Here is a 19118-nt window from a genome sequence, read left to right as displayed (position 1 = left end):
GCGGCTCTGTTGTTGTATGATGGGATAACCGAGCCGTGCTGTGCCACCAGCGGGAACGGAGCTCGGCGGCAGCGCAGGGGCAGCTCGCAGCCGCGTTTGGTGACGGCTCGGGGGCCGGAATGGCGAATTGGGGCCGAATTGGGGCCGGCTTTGACCGGCGGGGCCGCCCCGGCTCCTCCGCTTCCCCCGCCCCCGTCATGGCCGCGCTCCGCGGGGCGGGGCCGGGCCGGGCGGCGCATGCGCGGAGCGGGCGGCGCTCGCGTGACCTTGTTGTGCGGCGCGATGCGGGCGGGCGCGATGCGGCTGGGCCCAGGAGCGGGGCCGGGCCGCGGGCTGGTGCTGCTGCTGCTGCTGCTGCTGCTGGTGGCCGCGCTGTGCGGGCAGGGCTCGGCGCAGCACGGCGCGATGCCGGCCAAGAAGCTGCGCGTGGCCTACGGCACCGGGCCGCTGCTCAAGTTCCAGATCTGGTGAGCGACGCGCAAAATGGCGGCGCCGGGCGGGCCGCGCACACAGCCCGGCTGGGGCTCGGCTGCGGGGGAGGGACGGAACGGAACGGAACGGAACGGAGCGGGGCGGGGGGGAGATGGGTTAACGGGGGGGAATGGGGGAGCGGGACGGCCCGTGACAGCTCCTGTCCAACACAGCGTGTCCTGAGGATACCGGCGGGTGTTTGAGGAGTACATGCGGGTCATCAGCCAGCGGTACCCCGACATCCGCATCGAGGGCGAGAACTACCTGCCGCAGCCCATCTATCGGTACGTGCCGCCGGCCGATCGCGTCCCGCTTCGGTGGTGCCATTGCGTGCGGTTGTGTGCACCAAAATGGAAACGCAGGAGGCCTCGGTGCTGCACGGGGCGCTGTGTGCGGCCTTTGCACAGCCGTGAAGTGCAGCACCTGAAATGAACCACCTGCACTGAATGAACCACCCGCACTGACCCACTCGATGCACGATTTGCAGCTCTCCGCCGTGGTGTATCTGCACATCAGTTCCCCCTCGTTATCCCTGTGGCCCATCCCCGCAGCACGCTGATGCTGTGTTGGCTGCAGCTCTGCCTGGTGGCTGCTCCTGCGGGGGTTGTTCTGAAGCACAACGTGCAAAGTGCACGTGCTGCTGGTTGAACATCGCTGTGTGTGATGCCACACTCTGTGCGCTGGCTCATGAGCCGCTTCTTGACCTAATTGCCGTAACAGTCACAGTGTTTGGAAGGGAACCAGGCTGAAAACCGCAGTGTTGATTTGCTTTCTGGCTGTAGGTCTCACTCCTGCAGTTAACTGTAGAGTTCTGGAAACCAGGAAACTGCTTTAAGTGTTGCCTATCAGCAACTTGTGTATCTGTAACATGTAACGGCTTCTTTTAGATACAGATGTATCATCCAGTTTAGATACATGTGAGCAGAAAGCAGGCTTCTGTTTGAGGTCTGGTTGGGAAAAAAGCCCATCTGCCCCTGCAGCACACACTGGTGGCATCCTGAGGGTGTGTGTTCCTGTTAATAGCTATTGCTTTGTTGGGCTTTGTAAATCGTTTGCAGGCATGTAAATTTACTTGAAAAGTTTCCTATTTGCTCTGAAGCACAATGGCACGTTATGGAAACCACCCTGATGAGGCAAATGGTCGCAGTATGTGGTGGAGCATAACTGGGAACCTTCTAAGTCACTTTTGTTTGTTGTCTTTTAATAGGCACATAGCATCCTTCCTGTCTGTCTTCAAACTAGTATTAATAGGCTTAATAATTGTCGGCAAGGATCCATTTGCTTTCTTTGGCATGCAAGCTCCGAGCATCTGGCAGTGGGGCCAAGAAAACAAGGTAAACTGCAGACTGTCTTCTGTTTTTGAAAAGCAATGTCAGAATGGGTTTGTGAGAATGCTGTGGGGCACTGAGCGCTGTCACTGACCTGACTCTCATGCACTGATCTCAGACGAGCCCTCAGGCTCCTGTGGCTTTTGGTTTGATTCCGAGCATTTTTCCAGCTGGTGATGCTGTAGGACATCTGCAGTCAGCACTGCTGGTAACGATGCAGCACCGGCTGCTAAAGGAAGGCAGCAGTTACTGAGAGCACTGTGGTTTTATTTTTATTTACTGATGGCTCAGGTAGAGTTTCATGCTGGTACTGCTGAAACCGCTGCTCCCTTTCGCTGTTGTCTTACAGCTGTTTTGTAGTTCTTGCTTTCATCGGGTTCTAAAATGAATTAGGTGTGCAATTTCATGGCTAGAAAAATCAAATTGAAATTCTATGGGTTTTTTGCAGAACATGCTTGGGCATGACAGACTGTTCCTTGTGGGATGAATACCCCTGTGAGTCAGTGCTGATGATGCTCACGGATTCATGTCATCGTGCTCTGATTTAGAATAACCTTATTCCGGCTTTATTTTACTAAGCAAAAGCAATGTTAAGTTTGATAACCTTCACATATTCTGCTGGTGCACAGACATTCAAGCAGTTACCTGGTGTGGTGGGGCTGTGTCTTGAGCCAGTTGGAATGTACAGGAGATGTAACGTATCCTGCTTGATTATACAGACTAAGAGCAGGGCTGAGCTGGGCTGATTGCAGTACACCTGTGATGGGCTGAGCAATGAATGTCCCCCATGCTAACCCCATTGGCATTGCAGCAAGTGGTGTGAGTGTGCGTGGGAAGGGGATTAGAGGTGGTGTGTTGCTGAGGATTGCATCATTTCATCCCGAGGCACCACGACACAGGCAGTTCTAAATGATCGCTTTAAAGAAATGCTCCAGGGTTGACAGTTGGCATGAACAGAAGACATTTAACCTTGTCCAGCCCCTACGATCAGCGTTCAATTTGAGTGTTACTCTGAAAACGACAGGCAGTTTGTAGGGACAGCTGTGCTGTCTTAGCCATGTGCTCTGCAGACGGGCTGCTGAGGTGGGCAGAGGTTTGAGGAGGAAGGGAGCAGGAGGGTGGGATTTGCCTCTCTGAATTATGAGCTGATTTTGGAGCTGTTTTGATGCCTGTCTTGGGAAGGTAGTGTATAAAATCTTTGCAAAAAAAGAAGGTGAAAGGAAGATTGTCGTGCCACCCTGAGAGCATGTGATAAAACTGCAGGGGGAAGTTCAGGGGTGCATGTACACTTACAAAGGAAGAAAATAAGCTGTGACTTACATGGCCAAAGTGTCTGGGATTCTCTCTGTTCTCTTCCAGGTTTATGCTTGTATGATGGTTTTCTTCCTGAGCAACATGATTGAGAACCAGTGTATGTCAACGGGTGCATTTGAAATAACCTTGAATGGTGAGATGCCAAGTTCCTGCTCTGGGGTCATTGTGCTGCACGTGTCCGCTCAGATCTGTGAGAGCTGCTGTCAGGAGTGAGGGGTGGTGCTGTGCGATGTGTGTGTGGTAGTGCCTTCCATTTTGAGACTTCAGATGTTATAATAATTGATGAAAATCATGTAAGTCTTATAATGCCATTTATAGTTAATTACATTATTTGAAAATGAAAAAACATATTTAAGGGAATATTTGGTCATATGGAGTAACTATATTATGTTTTCTTTGCTTGTGATGTGCATTAAGGAAGAAGTCTTCAACTAGGGAAGCAGTTCATTAGATGCTTTCCCTGTCCTGTTTTATTACAAGGCCTAGGCCTTCAGTCACACTGAAGCTACTGGTATCCCCAGAATTTCCATCGCAAGGGAACGGCAGTTTGATTTCTCAGGTTAAGAGTCTGAGAATCTTCTGCCTTTGAGTAATTCTGTGGTTTTAGAGGTTATGTAAACTTGCTGATGACAGAATTTTTCAGGCTGTAGGTATGAGTCTGTCTAGCTCATGTTTTGTTTCTCAGTTTATAATGGTGCAGGGTGCATTTCGATGTAGTTTCAATATAGTTTCTAAGTCCAGCTATATATTCCAGAGCCTGTGTAAAGACTGACCACGCTGTATCAGTGGTTGAACTTGGTCCTAAATCTCAGATTTGAATTGGTAGCAGACCTTCCTGGGGCTGCGGTTTGGAGACTTGGGATGCTGTCCTGCCACTCACTGTTACGTTTTTAGACATTCTGTTCATAGGCATGGATATTTCAGTCTCTAAATTCACATGGTAGACTTCTAAATGGAAGCGCTAGACTCTTGGTTTGTGTTGTAGCCTACAGAGACCTGAAGCACTGTTGAGGCAGATACTGCAACATAAAGTAGTACCAGCCCGCGTAACTTCCTCAGTCTTGTTTGTTTAATGTCTCTCAATATGTTTCTGACTTTCTCAGTGTAATTGTGCTTTCTCCCTTCCTGTGTTTTGCGATAGATGTTCCGGTGTGGTCTAAGCTAGAGTCTGGCCACCTTCCTTCCATGCAGCAGCTTGTACAAATCCTTGATAATGAAATGAAGCTCAATGTGCACATGGAGTCAATGCCTCACCATCGATCATAGCCCCATCTATCACCACTGAAACTTCTTGTAAGTCTTGCACCCGTTAACCAGTGGCCCTGGGCTCAGATGTAAATTGGTTTTGATATTTGTTTATTTAAAAGTGTTTAAAGGAAAAAAAGTGCTGGGAATTTTCAGTTGGTCCCACCTGCAGCAGTGAATGGCCTGGCTGTGTTCAGACACCTGCACAGGCTTCCTTTGGAGCTCTGTTTAGCAGTTCACCTCCTGCAGAATGGCGGTTACCTGGGTAAGAGCATGTGGAGGTGTGCTTTGCTTTGGGGAAGCCTGAGCACTGCCCAAGAACTTCAGGCAGCCTCACCCCTTGTAGGAAACAGTGTTCTGTAAGCAGGGCTTGCTGTGCTGTTCCTCTTTGCTCAGGGCTCGGACTTTTGACCACTAAGCCCACATTCCTGCCCCATTGATCTCTCCCCCCACTGGTACTTGTGCAGCTTCGTGGACTGGGGAGGGCAGTTCAGGGAGAGTGTTACTTTGGCAGTGCCAGTGCAGGAGATAAGATAAATCATTGATTTCTGAGCTGTGCAGATGTACCCTTTTTGTTGGGGCTGGCTGACTGGAGCCCAGTGTTGTTGCTGATGGTGCTGCTGTGTCTCTATTTCCAGGCATTAAGCGGTGATTTCCCGGGCCGCGTGTCTCAGACCAATGAAGGCCTGTACTGAAGACAGCTTGCTGTTGGTACAGACTGGATGCTTCTCTTGCAGTCACGTTGTGCCTCCTGAAAAAACCTTAATGAAAGAACTCTTTCAGTGCTGGCGTGTTTCCAGATACTGCACATTCATGGAGTGCAATAATACTGTATAGTTTTTTTAAGATTTCATTCGACCAGTTCATAGCTCGACAATGCAGGCATTACTAATTGTAACTTATTTTATATTCATGTTTCACGCGGTGGCAGATTGAGTTGAAACCTGATTTTTTCCCTTGGAAGAAGTTTGTTTAATCTGTTGTATTTTATATGGATTTATGTTCTTTTTGTAGTTTAAAATGAAGTTACAGGCACGTCTGATGTTGTCCTAAACTGTTAAGTAATCGGCAGCCACCTGTCAAATATCTCTGATGTGATAAAAGCAGGTTTGTATATTTTTCAAAATATATGGCAGAGTTGAACAGTGCATTATATACTAAATTATATGTACAAAATTATATGTGGAGTTGTCACGGAGTGATCTAGATCAATGTGTGCCCATGACGGGACAGCAGGCCTATAGGCCCCCGGCCCCAAATGGGAAGGGAAAAGGGGAAGGGCAGGGAGATGGGAGCTGGACCCAAAGACAGAACAGTGGCAACGATCTGAGGAGGAAAACTTAATTTTAATAATATGATATTGGAATGCAAGATAACACAATATAATACCATATAATTGAAATTGGGGCTAATAAAATAAGAGAGAGAGTGTCTGAAACTGAGAGGCCTACTTTGAGCTAAGGGTGCATGGCCAGGCAGTGAGAGAGACACACAGAGACAGATCACGGCTTCCTCCTGTGGCTTCTCATCCTCTGGCCGTGAGGTGCCCTGGGATCTGCAGTTCTTCTCTTCTGAGAACCAGGTATCTGGAAAGTTGTCAGGCCACAGAAGTGGATTATTAACTCTTTAATACCTGTGCTTTGAGTGATGGTATGATGTGGAATACTGATAGCAAAATTACAAAACCATGACAAGTAATTGCATTCTTTTGTGAATCCAGTAAAAATTAAAGTCAGCTGCTTTTCAAGTGGTGTTGACCAGCTTGACAGGATTTCCTGTGGCCATTCTGAGGAGTTTAGAAGCTGGGACTTTCTACTGTCCAAAACAGAAATAGGAAATGAAATTGGAATAAAGAGTTCTCATTGGCTGTGTGAAGTACCTTATGAGTTGCTGATGGTGATGATATTCTTAGAACTGTAACTGAAAAAATGCATAAAAAGTCCACTTCCCAGAGCCGTTAATGGTGTGGTGTGTTGGTTGTCTTGTATGAGCCCCTTTCTGCAGCCTTGCTCTGTTAGGATTTGGTGCCCAGCTGTTTTCCCACTAAATGCAGCAGCGTTTGCAGAAGCACCTGGCGCTGCCTTTTCCTGCTGGGCTGCAGCAGGTGCCTGTGTGGGCCATGGGGGCTGTGTGCAGCCTGAGTGCCCACCTGCAGGCCCAGTGCCTGCTGGCCAGGCACAGCACAGCACTGCTTGGGGTGAGGAGGTGCCCTGTGTGGGGCGGGGGTGGTTTGCAAGACGTGGCGCTGAGAGGGGTGCAGTGGATGTTGGGTGGCTGCAGCGGTTGCTGAAGGGCCAAGGTGACCCCATCAGTGTCAGGTGCCATTCTGGGGCTGTAGTCATAGAATTATTAAGGTTGGGAAAGACCACTAAGATCATCTAGTGCAATCATCAGCCCATCACCACCGTGTCCACTAAACCACAGTCACTGCAACTCTAGCCCAGGGCTCCCCAGGATGGAGCTGAGGCTTGTCCTGGGCAAGGTGCACTTTGTTCTCTGCCAGGGCTGAGCTGCCAGACCTGCAGGACCTGCTCTGGATGCTCCTGTGACCCCTGTTATGGCCGTCCTGCCCCATGAGACTGGCAGGAACTGGCACGGCTGCCCAGGGGTGGAGCTGCCATCCCTAGAGTTGCTCAGGAACTGTGGAGGTGTGGCACTACGGGATATGGTCTGTGGTGCTGTGGGGGTGGGTTGGGTTTGGTGATCGTAGAGGTTCTATGAAAGCTGCAGAGCTGCTGGCAGTCAGGCTTTGAGCTCCCAGGGCACAGTGTCTCACCTTGTGAAGGTACAGATGTCTCATTCTTCATCTGCTTTTTGTCTTTGCTCCAAACTACAGGGTTTCACACCCCTTGTAAAGCTGCTTATGTGCTTCCTGGGTCCTCCTTATCACGCACTGCCTTTTGGCGGCGGGGGGAGAGCTTCTGTGGGCTGGGACAGTAAATCAGATAGGAGCTGCAACAAGGACAGCAGTCACTGTTTGTAAGTACTGTCTGACCCACCTTGGGGCTTAGGGAAGCATTAAAATAAGGTTTTGAGTAACCCCAAAACTCTGTCCATCCAACTGAAAGAATACACTATGTCAGTTGCTACAAAGGTGTTGCTAATCACAACCATTAAACATACAGTGGCCTCAGAACCTGTTTGATTATAGGATGAACTTGTTTTTTTTCGCTCTTCTGAAATAGATAAGCCAAAATTTGTAGTGTGGATAGAGTTTTTAGTTTCTCATTAATTATATTCCTAAGTCAGATCAGACAAAGCAAACACATGCACAGATGTGTTGCTAGGCTGTGATTTTCCATGAGCTGTTTGCCTGTCACCCTGGTGATGCCCATGGTCTGTTTGCTGCCCACAGTATTGTTACTTTCATCTGTGTAAGATCGCATCATGAATGTGGGGTTAGGAATGTGAGAACCTTAGCTGATGTTCATTAAATGTGCCAGAAGTACAGCCCAGGTTTCTCATTGCAGGGAACAGGCTGACTTGTGTTCCAGTCTTGCTGCAGTTGCTCTGGGCTGCAGGGTCCACTGAATAGATTTGGTTTAATGGGGGGACCAAGCCCATGAATGCTATTCCTTGACTGCTGCCCCCCGAAAAGTGAAATGGAAGAAAAGAGCCTCGATCATCACTAAAAAGGATCAATATGTGCTGGGGACCAGACGCCAGCTGACAGTGTAATATTGGTGTGCTGTAACCAGGAGGGCTAGTTCAGGTATCCCAACCCTGCTAACAGCCTCCAGCAGCATCCAAGGGGTAATGCCGAGGATGCACGCGCTGTTTCCCATTTCCCACTCCAGTGTCCCAGACTCCAAAAAGCCCCCAGCACAGAGAATCACCGAATGATCAGAGCTTTCTGTGCTCTGTGTGTTCTGTGAGCTCACTAATCCTGACAGGATTGCTCTTCCTTGGATTGCTGTGCTGAGCGTGTCTTTGTTGTGTGGGGAAGGTGCCATGAGCAGCACTGTGGGCTGCTAACAGCGTGTCCTGGCATTAAATTCACAGCGTTAAGCTTTCCTCTCCTAGATAGTGCTACTTACTGATTTTAAAATGAAGGAGTAAAGACCCATTTATGTAAATAAGCCATATTCAAGCACTTGAGATCAATTTCACCATGTCCAGAATGGATATTAAATAATGATTCTGATAGGCAGATTCAAGGTTGAGCTCAGCTTGTTAAGCACAAAGGAAAGTGACATACAGGTGGTGGAGCTGCTGTGACCTGGGTGTGGGTCGGGAAAGACAGAAATACCCTTTGCTCTCCTGAGTACAGTTATGGAAACACAGAGAATAGGGGCAGGTTACACTGCCCTGGGATGAGGCTCATGGTGCAGCTTGTGGCTGCCTGGCTGTGGCACCTGAGTGTTTGCAGAGGTGTTGGCAGAGCCACAGTGCTGCTCATCAGCAGGAGCCCGCAGGCAGCGTCTGCCTTGGACTGGTGGTCTTCGTTTCTGAACCTGCTATAAGTGTGAACTTAATGAGTATAGTATGTTTATCCAGAGCCTAATTTGACATAGATTGGATTAATTTCATTTTTTTAACTCATTATCGGTGCTGTGTTTACAGCTGCGTATAGTAAAAATTGATTTAATACAACATGTTTTCTGACCCATAGCCAGGAGGAGCTGATAAACTGTGGGACAGTGAAGGGCCATCTGTGTATTGCCATGCTCCTCAGTGTCTGGGGTGTTCGCATGTTTCCCATGGCCTCAGAGCTGCCCTGGGGCAGTGGCTGCCACTCATTCATGGTACAGGAAAGACTGCAGCACCCAGCAGCACTGGCACAGGGCTGGCTGCAGCACAGGAGGCCTCCGCTGCCTCTTCTGTTCTTCTCTCTTTTGCAGATGCCTCAGCAGAAGCATATGCTTAGGGTCTAACATCCTGCCTGCAAAATGGCAGGCCTGGTTTGGGGCTGTCAGGGGGCAGTTGTGTTGGATGAGGCACTAGGGGTCCTTGGCTTCCTTAGCCATTGCCTCATTCCCACATGTTCCTGTCCACGATCGGGGTCTGGATTCCGTGTGCTGTCCCCACACCTGAGGCTGCATGCGGCTGGTGGCCCTGCAGTGCTGCTGCCGTCTACAAGAACAGTTGTTGTCACCCTGGCTGTGGCTGCCCCGCACTCCTGACCATGCTGACCACATGCTCGTGCCGCAGCCATCTGCTTGCCTCGGCTTTGTTTGGCGAAGCCACTCCTCACCCTGCGTCATGGTGCCAGGAGTCCAGCCCACGGCGCTCCTCCCTGCCCATGGGTGGGAGCATCAGCCATCAGCACCTCTGGGTGCATCCCCCTGAGTGCAGAGCAAAATCCGATGGGAAGCGGTGAGGCTGAGAGTGCTGAAAATGCCACTGGCAACGGGCAGCGTCTGGGATGGTTGCAGAGGTCGTCTGGGATGGACAGAGTACCCTTCAGAGGACTGATGTAGGTGTTTGTGGATGGTGCGTGGCTGTGGGAGGGCTGGCACCTCTGTCCCTTCTCACCTGCACGGCCACACGTCTCCTTGCTGCAGGGCTGCTCTGGGGCTGCAGCAGGGAGCATGGTCAGTGTGCTGTGTGCTGTGCTGCACGCGCTGCTCAGCTGCCTCATCCCCCCTGCCAACCTGCTGGTGATTGTGGCTGTCTGCCAGCTGCTGAGGAAGCATCCGGGCTCCAGCTACATCTACGTGCTCAACCTGGCCACTGCCGACCTGCTGGTGGGTGTGATGTGCATCACTGAGGCCCTGGACGATGTTCTGGATGGGGACTTTGACCGCAGCAAGTCCTTCTGCCTGCTGCGCATCTCTCTGAGCATGACGCCGTGCATCGGCTCCATCCTGACCCTGCTGCTCATCTCCCTGGACAGGTACCTGGCAGTGAGGCTGCCGCTCTCCTACCGCACGCTTCCGAAGAAAGCACCCATGGCCCTCTCCCTCATCTTCCTCTGGATACTTGCCTTCCTCCTTGGGCACCTGCCTCTCATCTTTCCCTCCCTCCAGCAAAGCAACTACACGGGCTATTGTGGGCTGCTCTCTGTGGCCAGGAGCGAGTACCTTTACACCCTCTGCTTCGGCGTTTTTGCTCCATCCCTGCTAGTGCTGCTGTGCCTACACATCTCAGTGTGCAGCATTGCCTACACTCAGCACACACGGTTGCCTCACTCCTGTGTCCAGCCTGGGCCCCTCCGCGCCCGCCTGCGCCACTTCAAGGCTCTGCGCACTGTGCTCTTCGTCCTTGTCGGCTTCGGGCTCTCCTGGGGCCCGTACCTGGTGGGGGGCACCGTGCAGGCTGCCTGCCGAACCTGTGACCTGTCTGGTGCACTCAAGGACTCACTCTTCATCCTGGGCGAGACCAACTCCCTCCTTAACCCTCTCATCTACGCCCTGCACAGCAGAGACATCCGCAGCCACCTCGCCAAACTGCTGGGCTGCAGGCAGAGGGGCCGAGGGCAGCCCGTGGCCTCCAGCATCCGCACCGTGGGTGGTGGGAGCTGGCCCAGGACACCTGGGCTGTGAGGGGTCCGCGTCCCATCACCCCCACGGCTGCAGGGCCTGCAGTGGGACAGTGGTGCTCAGTGTGGCTGCAAGCAGATCCCCCTACGGCAGCCTCTTATGTGCTGCGGGGGCCACTCACGGCCCGTTACTCCTACACCCAAGCAAATGCTGCTGGGGATGTTGGTTGCTTTGGTCAAACTGTGGCTTCTTATCCCTTATGAATGGGAGAACTACTGCATGCTGTGCTGTGCCTGCAGCAGGCTGGACTGGACTGCTGTGTGCTGTTCTGTGCCTGTAGCTGGCCAGACACCCTGAAGTGCTCCCAGCAAGGGAATGTGGGCACTGCTGGCACTGTGCCCTTTGTGAGTGCTGCTGAGTGCAGCGGTGCCATGCTGTGGCCTCAGAACACCTCTTCCCCCTACCCTTGTTGCAGGCTGTGCCTCAGCCAGTTGCTTTTATCTTTGTGCCAAATTTATGGGCTGAAATGAGTGCTCAGCCTGGGCTGGCTTCTGCTGGGAGACAGAAGGGAGTGTGCTAACAAGCAGTGCTCTGACATCAGGCACACAGTCACTGTGCCCTGCACAAAACCTCCCATCCAAGGCTTCCTCCCCACAAACTGACACAATGCAACCCAATGGTGGCTGCACCCCACCCTGAGCTGTTCCATCAGCAGAATGGCCCCAGGACTGCAGTGCCCTTGGCCCACAGCAGGCAGGGCTGCGGGGCGCTGGGATCGGTGCCTGCCAGCACTGCAGCATCGGAATTCTCTGGCCGGCTCAATCACTTTGCCTTCACACCACATGTGCTGCTCAGACTGGAGTCTTTACTATTGCCCGGACTGAGCTGCACAGCTCTTCTCTTATGTCGGAATTCTTGCAAAGGTACAAAATCTTTAAAGTCTGTGTGACAAGGTACGCTGGTGGCTTCATTTTGTCCCACTGCTCATTGGAAGGGAAGTTCAGGCAGCCACGCAGCTTATCAATGAGTCGCAGGATCTTCACCCGCAAGGCTAACAGCAGGAGCTCGTCCTCATTCAGCTGGGGGTGGACACGCAGCTGGCCAGCCTGGCTGCCCTGAGAGAGTAGGGGGCATCAGAGCTGCTTTGGGGGCAGGACCAAGGCTGGGGCAAAGCAGGGGCATTTGCATGGGTAAGGAAGATTCCCTGGCTGCCCTGCTGCTGCTGCAGGACCAGCTGGGTGTGCAGCTGGCTGTGCATGTATGAAATACCTGCACTTTTGTTCCCACGTTGAATTTTGCTTGTTGCCCCATGGCAAGGAAGGAAACTGTGATTTTATCCTGGCCCACGATCCTGACCCCCACGTGCAGGTTCAGGGAGAGGAAGATAGGGCTCAGTGGGGCACAGGGTCCCGATGACGCTGTACTGCTTGGCCACATCCACCTCCTCACCCTGTTGCCTGCCCGGTCCAGGCACTGCCCTCCTGCGGTGTTCATCGTTATCCTAAAAGAGAGAAAAACCAACACTCCGCAGCGAGGTGTGCACACTGCAGTTCTGCTGTCCCCAGCACCCCAGGGGGCAGGACCTGGTGCCGGCGCTCAGCAGGGACAGGACCTTGCTCAAGGCTCAGCACATACAGGACCTCGTATAGAGCTTACCAAGCTGTGGCACAAGTTTGGGCCTGACAGCCCAGCACACAGTGGGGCACAGCCCTTAGAGTGTGGGATTTGGAAACGGGGAGATCAATCTTCATTTAGTCCTGAGCGCCTCCCAGCCACGGCGTCCTGCCTTCACAGCATTCCCACCACAAGGCCATGCTGCATCAGCTCAGTGCTGCCGTGTCTCTGGTTTTTCCCAGTGGCATTAGTTTTATAAAAGCACACGTCCTCTCCCTATAGATCACATCTCCCCTATGGTGTATTTGCCTTTCAATTTTGGAGTGCTGCTAAAAATACCCTTTATGATCTTAGAAAACATGCAGTGGGAGCGAAGCTGCTGTCTGACACCAACGTACCACACAGTGCCGTGCGGGTGGTAGCAGGTGCTCCTGCCGTTGGATGCAAATACTGCCTGTATCTCACTGTTACTTGCCTTGTCTTCCTGCACTATGCAAACAAACCGCTTTTTCTCTCGTACAACGATGACGGCCAGGTTTCCAGATGGATAGCTACCATCAGATAAGGTGCTCACAACTCCTCTGTGTGCCCGGTTCATTGGTTATTGCATACCACGTATGTCAGAGTGCTGCTTTGGAGCGCACGGACTGATGCATTACCTGGGCTGTGGTGCTGCAGGCAGAACGATGGTGTGCTGCAGTCCCACCTGGGGAAGGGCAAAGTCCTTTCCTATATAAATGTTCTCTGTACACTGACCAAAATACCCTTTGTTGGCTTTTTAAGTAACAATCCAAGCACATTTGTGAAATCTGTACCACTTAGGACTGAAAGCACGAGCCTGGCAAAGGGAAGCAGTGAGCTTAATGTGAGTGACAGAGAAAACAGGGGCAAGTCCCATTCTCACAGAGGAAAAAAAAAAAAAAGGAAAGACCTGAGGGAAAAAACTTGCTTTGGCCCTGGAAATGACACAAACATATTGGACTCGATGATCTCTAGAGGTCCCTTCCAACCCCTACAATTCTGTGATTCTGTGATATCTGAACAGTGGCTCTTTTCCACCTCACAGCTTGCACCTCCAGCAGCCCTGGGATGAAGGCATTTGGAGGGCAGAGCAGAGCTGTCCCAGCCTGGCTGGTGTGTTCCTTCAGCCAAGCTCTGAGGACACAAATGCCCTTCCTGCCTCCAAGTTACAGGCTGATCTGAAGGAATGTGATTCCAAGGGCTGTGTGAATTCTTTCCCTGCTGCTGTTTTTGGATTGCAGAAGCGGTGAGCCAAGCTTCCCCATTATACGGCAGACCAGAACATACTGAAAGTTGTTGTGTTTACAGCCCTGGACGGCTGTGGGCAAACGAGCCCCATAAAGGATACAATATCTGTGCTGTTCCATCTGGGAGCATGGTAAGAAACTTCCCTCCATGTCTGTAGTATTTCTCCAACAATTCATTCTTCGCTACCTGAGATTAGAAAAGATGTAATGAAATGAGTGTCTGCAGCCCCGCACCCAGCACAGGGCCCTGCAGCATGGTACAGCCAGCTGCAGCCCATCTCCTGTGGCAGCAGCCACTTGCCCTGCTGCCCATAACGGTGAAGTCGCAGCAGGTGATGCTGTAGGAGATGGGCTCCTCCTCCTCAGGCTCTGCTGCTTTCTTGGCAGGCATCAGTGTCCAGCCTGTTGGGGATGGTGGCTCCTGAGAAAGCATGTAGGAAATGGTGCCAAGCTGTGATGTACCTGGGGAGCAAAGAAAGGGTTTGTGTGTTTGAGTAGGGCTGGCAGCTCAGCCAGTTAGTGATACAGCAGCCTTATTGCCTTGACATCCCTAGTGAACAGATGCCTATAGCTGAAATCCAGTTTGTCTGTTCTTAATCAAAATGATTTGGGTTTTATTCACTAGATCTGAAAAGCTGCTCAGTCACTCACAGCCTGAGCTGGGAATTTGCAGTGTTCACTTTGTTGGGTAAAACACAGATCTCCCCTATTCTGGCAGTTTCTACCTCCCAAGCCATTGGCTTCAGCAAATTCTTGCTCTGTAAGGTCAATTTCTGTGCATCTCGGCTGAAATGTTTGAGTGTAAATAATGAAAGTCACTGGAACTGCTTTTGGTTTTGTTTTTTTTCCACATGTGAGATCATTTAATATTGTAGCATCTAATTTAATGAGATTGGACACTGGACAATGAACTAACACATTGCTGCATACTTCCTCCCATTGGGTTAGTGAGTACTAGAGGCAAGCAATTGCATAAAGTTCATTGTTGTAACAAACAGATACTTGAAAGAAATGCAAACTCACTCTCAGCTACAGCAGGTGTTGGCTCGGCTGCCAGCAGGGCTAACTGTCTGGCCAATTGTCTTTCCTGCTGCCTGGAAATAGAAGTGTTCATGAGACATTTCAGAAGTCCCCCTTCAGAAACTGCAGTGGGTTCTGGTAGACTTGCAGCAGAAACCCGACTTTCTGAACCTCTTTTTCTCTCTACTGCTATAATTGCAAATAACCATTAGGAGCAATGGTGTATCACCAGTATAATACTAACTCAGGAGAAACAAATTGCTTCCACACAGAGATTTCAGTGAAAAAACCCTGTGATTGCAGTGGTATCGCTGACATGGACAGCAGAGCTACATGTGATGGACTTTGTATGGAGATTTCACGTGAAAGCAGAGCTGCCCATTAGCTGAATGAGAGGATATTGTCATTGTTCTTCCTGCCCTACAAATGTGACAGTGCCCAACAATGGCTCTGACTGATGCTCTGTGTGTGATACGAGGTACTTACACCAGCAGACTGCCCACAGGGAAGCAACAGTTTACTTCCAGGTGTGCTGTATCGTTATGCCACAGGGTAAGATACCTGTGTGAACTTTGTGCCTCCTGCTAGAGAGCTCAGCACAAGTCTTGGGAACTGAGTGTTTGACTTCTGTGGATCTGAATTCAAAGGTGTCGCGGTTTGAGCAGCAAAACAGAAAAATACAAATTCATGCATTGCTTTGGCATCTGGGGCAAAAACAAGACCCAAATGTTGTCCCTGCCATAGCTGCTATTACATTTTGGGCCCCATCTGTGTCTCGGTTGGTAAGAGAAAAGCTGAGGGGGCCCAGATGGAATATGAGCCTGACTTTTAAAAAGTTCCTTCATTCCCTCTTGCCGTGGTCTCATTTTCTTAGCACTTCTTTTCCCTCCAGAGCAGCCTGTTCCCTGCACAAAGTGATCCCAGCTGTCCCCGCAGCCGTCACAGTACCTCTGGTACGCTCTCTCCTTTTCCTGGTGTCTTTCAGCGTCACTGCCGTGTGGTTTATGGGATTCTATAGAAATAGAGCTGTCCCGAGCACTTTCGTGTTTCTTCCTCTCATTTAGGATGAACTCGTAGAGGTCTCGATTGCGTTGGCAGCAGAACTTCTGGAAGGCAGAGAGCAGTGTCACTGCAGCAGGGCTCCCCAGGACCGGCCCCTCTTTGTCCTCCTGCTCAGTGCTCCATAACCTGCGGTGGAGGGCAGATGTCCTCGAAGGAAGGGAACGGCCTCAGCACGCTTCCGCAGTACTCACACTTTGGAGCACAGTCCTCCTCTGCCTGAAGTGGAGGTAGGATGACAGAAGGAATGTATCAGCACACAAAGTAACACTGCTCAAAACACAGTGTTGTAAAGTGTGTAAGAATGCTCAGACATGCATCTCAGTATGGCTCGAGGACCAGTCAGTGTGATGTTCATGAGGTTCATTCATTCCAATTAGAGGGAAAGCTTCAGCTCATGCAGCACGCTACAGCTGTGTTAACCCTTTCAAATATATTGCTTGGGGCTTCGCAGAGGAAGAGCTCCCTGACTGCAGTGATGTTGATAGTAGAAAAATCAGTGGGGAATTTCCTTAGATATCAGTGCAGACTTGCTGACAAAAAGGCTGTGCGTACTTGACCAGGTGCAAGCTGGGGCTGCTGCACTGACGTGTTTAAGGATGGGTGCAGGACGCTCTGGAAGCTTCACCCGACTTTTTAAGATGTGTTTTGAAATAGGATTATAAAGGATGCAGCTGCCAGGAGCACCGCTCAGCTCCGCTCAGACACTGCCCCAAGCTCAGCACTCCGTGCTGATGGAGCCGTCCCTGGCAGTAAGGGTGGAGGGACCGTGCAGTGGCTGCAGGGCTGCTGCTCTCTGCCTTCCACTGTGCATAGTTCCTCTGTTCAGGTCCTTCTCTGACCATATGGTTTAATAATACTTGGCTTCTCTGGAGCCCGATTCCTGCAATCTTCTGTGCTTCCCACTCTGTAGGGTTACCTCTCCTGGGTCACCGTACTCTGCCTGGGGTTACTTGGAGCTCAGTGCCCTGCCTGTGTGTATTCTTTGACTGTATACCTCCAGTTAAACACGTTTTGAATGTCTGGTTTAGTCAAAGAGCAGAATCTCCTGCTAGGAGATCCCCAGCACAGGATGAGGAGCGTGCCTCTGCCTCCTGCTGCTCAGGTGTGTACCATGAGCATCTCCTCAACATCCTGACAGAAGAGAAATCTCCCCTCGAGGGAGCCCTTCTCAGACTGCACAGAAGGCATTATTGTTATATCTCCTACATGGGACGAGCACCCAGCAGTGACTCACCTCGGCCCGCAGGCAGCCCCGCAGCACCTCGGGTCTGTAGGCCAGCGCGGCTGGTGGGCCGATGGAGGGCAGCGTGCGCAGCGGCTGTGCCAGCAGCTCCACAAACTCCTCTAGGAACTGGGAGGGGGAAAGAGTGTGGGGTCATAGCTTTGTTCAAGGAAAAAAACTTTAGGCATAAACGCATTGCTGTAGGGACTGAGTGGTCTTTACCTCCATGGCACACGTGATGTCCAGTCCGCTGGGCTCTCCTGGTGGAGCTGCAGGCAAGAGCAGTGCTGAGAGCTGCTGCACAGCACAGCCACGTTCCTTGAGGCCTTGCACAGCCCCTGGGGCTGCCTGGGGACTGTGCTGGGCTGCAGCAGCTCAGGGGAGACCCGCTGCGTGGGGCCAGGGGTCCGGCATCACTACACCTGGGGGAACTTTCCCTGCTCCTGCTCCTGTGGTGCTGAGGAGCAGGAAGGGGGCTGGTTTCTGCATCTCTGTGTGTGTGCGAGGAGGGGCTTCAGCCTTTGAGGAGGCAGGGGGTGTCTCGTGGTTGGGCATCTGCTACCGCCCTCCTAAATCCTTCTTATCAGAAAACAGGAGAAAGTTAGAATGTGTATTTGGATGAGATGAGGTGATATTCCTGCCTGAGCTGTGGGGGCTGTGGGGAATGCGGGGCAGGGAGTGGAACGCAGTGCTGTGGAGCTGTGTGGGCAGTCAGAGCTGATGGATGTGGCTGCTGCTTTGTATGAACTTTGTGAAGCTGCAGTTTAAGGAGATAGAGTTGCCATCCTCTGCAGTCAATCTGTGCCATGAAGCGTGGCTGCTCACAGAGCCCCGAGGAGCTGCCCGTCCCCACAGGGCCTGCCCGGCACTGAAGGGAAGCAGGGGCTGCTCGAGGTGATGCCCGGAGGGGCAGGGACCAGGCAGAAGCCGTCACTGCCGTGTTCCCGGTGCCTCCGCCGGTGAGTGGGGCTGGTTGCTGAGCCCCAGGCTGCGCAGCGCAGACGGGCAGGAGGAGCTGAAGGGCTGCTGTGCTGTGAGCTCCATTCCGAAGCCCCGAGGCGCCGCTCCTTGGGGTCCATCGTGCCGTGGGCTGGCAGGGAGTCCCCCCACCCCGCGCTCTGTCCCGCAGCTGCACCGGGCTGTTCTTACGTGGTTCTGTGCAGTCCTGCTCCTGGAGCCGGCTCGCTTCGTTCTGCTGCGACGGCTTTTGTGTGGCACCGGCACCGGCACCGCCCGGCACGTCCATGTCCGTTCCCTGAGACAGAAACTCGTGTGTTAATCCTGCGCAACGACTCCAAAGCAGCTGCCTTGGAAGAATATCGTATCACACCCAACGTACCAACGTACGCGATCAGCAACGCGGGCAGCGCGCACCGAGGGGATGGATGCGCAGGGAGCTCAGCGGGCGGCGGCTGCTCGGCCCCGCGCTGCTCCCCGCCTCCTCCCGGCGGTACGAGCAGCTCTCCCGGTCCCGCTCGGTGTCGGCCGTTGCTGCGCCGCGTGCGGTCTCCGTGGTGACGCGGGGCGGTGGCGCAGCGCGTGGTGCGGGGAGCACGGGGGGACGCACGGGGCGGGGCTGCGGGGCTGCGGGGCTGCGGGGCTGCGGGGCTGCGGGGCTGCGGGGCTGCGCGGATGTCCCCGCGGCTCCTGCGCTGCTGTTCAGAGCGGAGGATGCTCTTAGGAAGAGCTGCCAGCGATGCGTCGCGTCAATGGAAAAACCCTTCTCGGGCACCGCTCCTGCTGCGGGTACCGCCCGGGCCCCGTGATGAGCCGGGACGGAGGCGGTGGCGGTGGCGGGGCTGTGCCGGGGTGGCCGGTGCTGCCGCGGTGCGTGACCGGGCGGCTGATGGTCCGGACCAGCACCTGCCTGTCTTCGTGGCCTTGGATGGTGCCAGCAGGGAAACCTGGAGCACCTGGGCCGGGTGACAGAAATCCAGTTTAAAGACACTGCGTGTTGTGGGGGTTGGGGTTTGTTCTGGGTTTTATTTTATTTATTTATTTATTTATTTATTTAACATATTTTTTCTTGTTTTGTTGGGTTTGCTTTTTTTAAAATATAACATGAGTTTCTGTTCTATCAGAGGAAAGGAATGGTGGAGGAAACAGCAGTGAAATAATGTTGTATTATCTGATGTGGGTTACGGGCAGTGTT

At 52.4% G+C, this 19118-nt stretch overlaps 3 protein-coding genes across 5 annotated transcripts; 2 read left to right on the top strand and 1 right to left on the bottom strand.

The window, feature by feature from the left end:
- The first annotated feature begins 267 nt into the window (after window positions 1-267).
- Window positions 268-6309, top strand: SELENOT (selenoprotein T). Of its 2 annotated transcripts, XM_015872140.1 has the most exons (6): window positions 268-467; window positions 645-755; window positions 1679-1805; window positions 3159-3246; window positions 4255-4406; window positions 4997-6309. In XM_015872140.1, exons 1-5 carry the CDS (start codon window positions 283-285, stop codon window positions 4377-4379), a joined length of 636 nt encoding a protein of 211 aa, XP_015727626.1. In that variant the 5' UTR covers window positions 268-282; the 3' UTR covers window positions 4380-4406; window positions 4997-6309. The 2 variants fall into 2 exon arrangements, with proteins under 2 accessions (XP_015727626.1, XP_015727627.1); XM_015872141.1 differs by lacking the exon at window positions 645-755.
- Window positions 6310-6434: 125 nt separating this feature from the next.
- On the top strand, window positions 6435-13317 carry LOC107318386 (glucose-dependent insulinotropic receptor-like). Its single transcript, XM_015872139.2, has one exon. It carries the CDS (start codon window positions 9890-9892, stop codon window positions 10841-10843), a length of 954 nt encoding a protein of 317 aa, XP_015727625.1. The 5' UTR covers window positions 6435-9889; the 3' UTR covers window positions 10844-13317.
- On the bottom strand, window positions 11626-18480 carry ERICH6 (glutamate rich 6). Of its 2 annotated transcripts, XM_015872137.2 has the most exons (12): window positions 18306-18480; window positions 18116-18221; window positions 17189-17235; window positions 16979-17095; window positions 15871-15960; window positions 15631-15788; window positions 14686-14756; window positions 13964-14124; window positions 13764-13849; window positions 12793-12945; window positions 12050-12281; window positions 11626-11895 (listed from the first exon to the last, which is right to left on the bottom strand). In XM_015872137.2, exons 2-12 carry the CDS (start codon window positions 18210-18212, stop codon window positions 11632-11634), a joined length of 1476 nt encoding a protein of 491 aa, XP_015727623.1. In that variant the 5' UTR covers window positions 18213-18221; window positions 18306-18480; the 3' UTR covers window positions 11626-11631. The 2 variants fall into 2 exon arrangements, with proteins under 2 accessions (XP_015727623.1, XP_015727624.1); XM_015872138.2 differs by lacking the exon at window positions 15871-15960.
- Between the last annotated feature and the right edge of the window lie 638 nt (window positions 18481-19118).

The sequence above is a fragment of the Coturnix japonica genome, chromosome 9 (genome assembly GCF_001577835.2).
Source record: "Coturnix japonica isolate 7356 chromosome 9, Coturnix japonica 2.1, whole genome shotgun sequence".
Taxonomy (NCBI): Eukaryota; Metazoa; Chordata; class Aves; order Galliformes; family Phasianidae; genus Coturnix; species Coturnix japonica.
The sequence above is the reverse complement of the archived record's forward strand: the minus strand, read 5'-3'. Positions and strand labels throughout refer to the sequence as shown.

Excerpts from the sequence above, each read along its gene's own strand:
- SELENOT (XM_015872141.1), top strand. The coding sequence starts at position 283 with ATGCGGGCGGGCGCGATGCGGCTGGGCCCAGGAGCGGGGCCGGGCCGC. Across the intron at positions 468-1,678 it reads CTGCTCAAGTTCCAGATCTG|GCACATAGCATCCTTCCTGT; the intron begins GTGAGCGACGCG and ends GTCTTTTAATAG. Across the intron at positions 1,806-3,158 it reads AGTGGGGCCAAGAAAACAAG|GTTTATGCTTGTATGATGGT; the intron begins GTAAACTGCAGA and ends GTTCTCTTCCAG.
- LOC107318386 (XM_015872139.2), top strand. The coding sequence starts at position 9,890 with ATGGTCAGTGTGCTGTGTGCTGTGCTGCACGCGCTGCTCAGCTGCCTC.
- ERICH6 (XM_015872137.2), bottom strand. The coding sequence starts at position 18,212 with ATGGACGTGCCGGGCGGTGCCGGTGCCGGTGCCACACAAAAGCCGTCG. Across the intron at positions 14,757-15,630 it reads AAGGAGAGAGCGTACCAGAG|GCAGCAGGAAAGACAATTGG; the intron begins GTACTGTGACGG and ends TTCTATTTCCAG. Across the intron at positions 11,896-12,049 it reads ACGTGGGAACAAAAGTGCAG|GGCAGCCAGGCTGGCCAGCT; the intron begins GTATTTCATACA and ends CTACTCTCTCAG.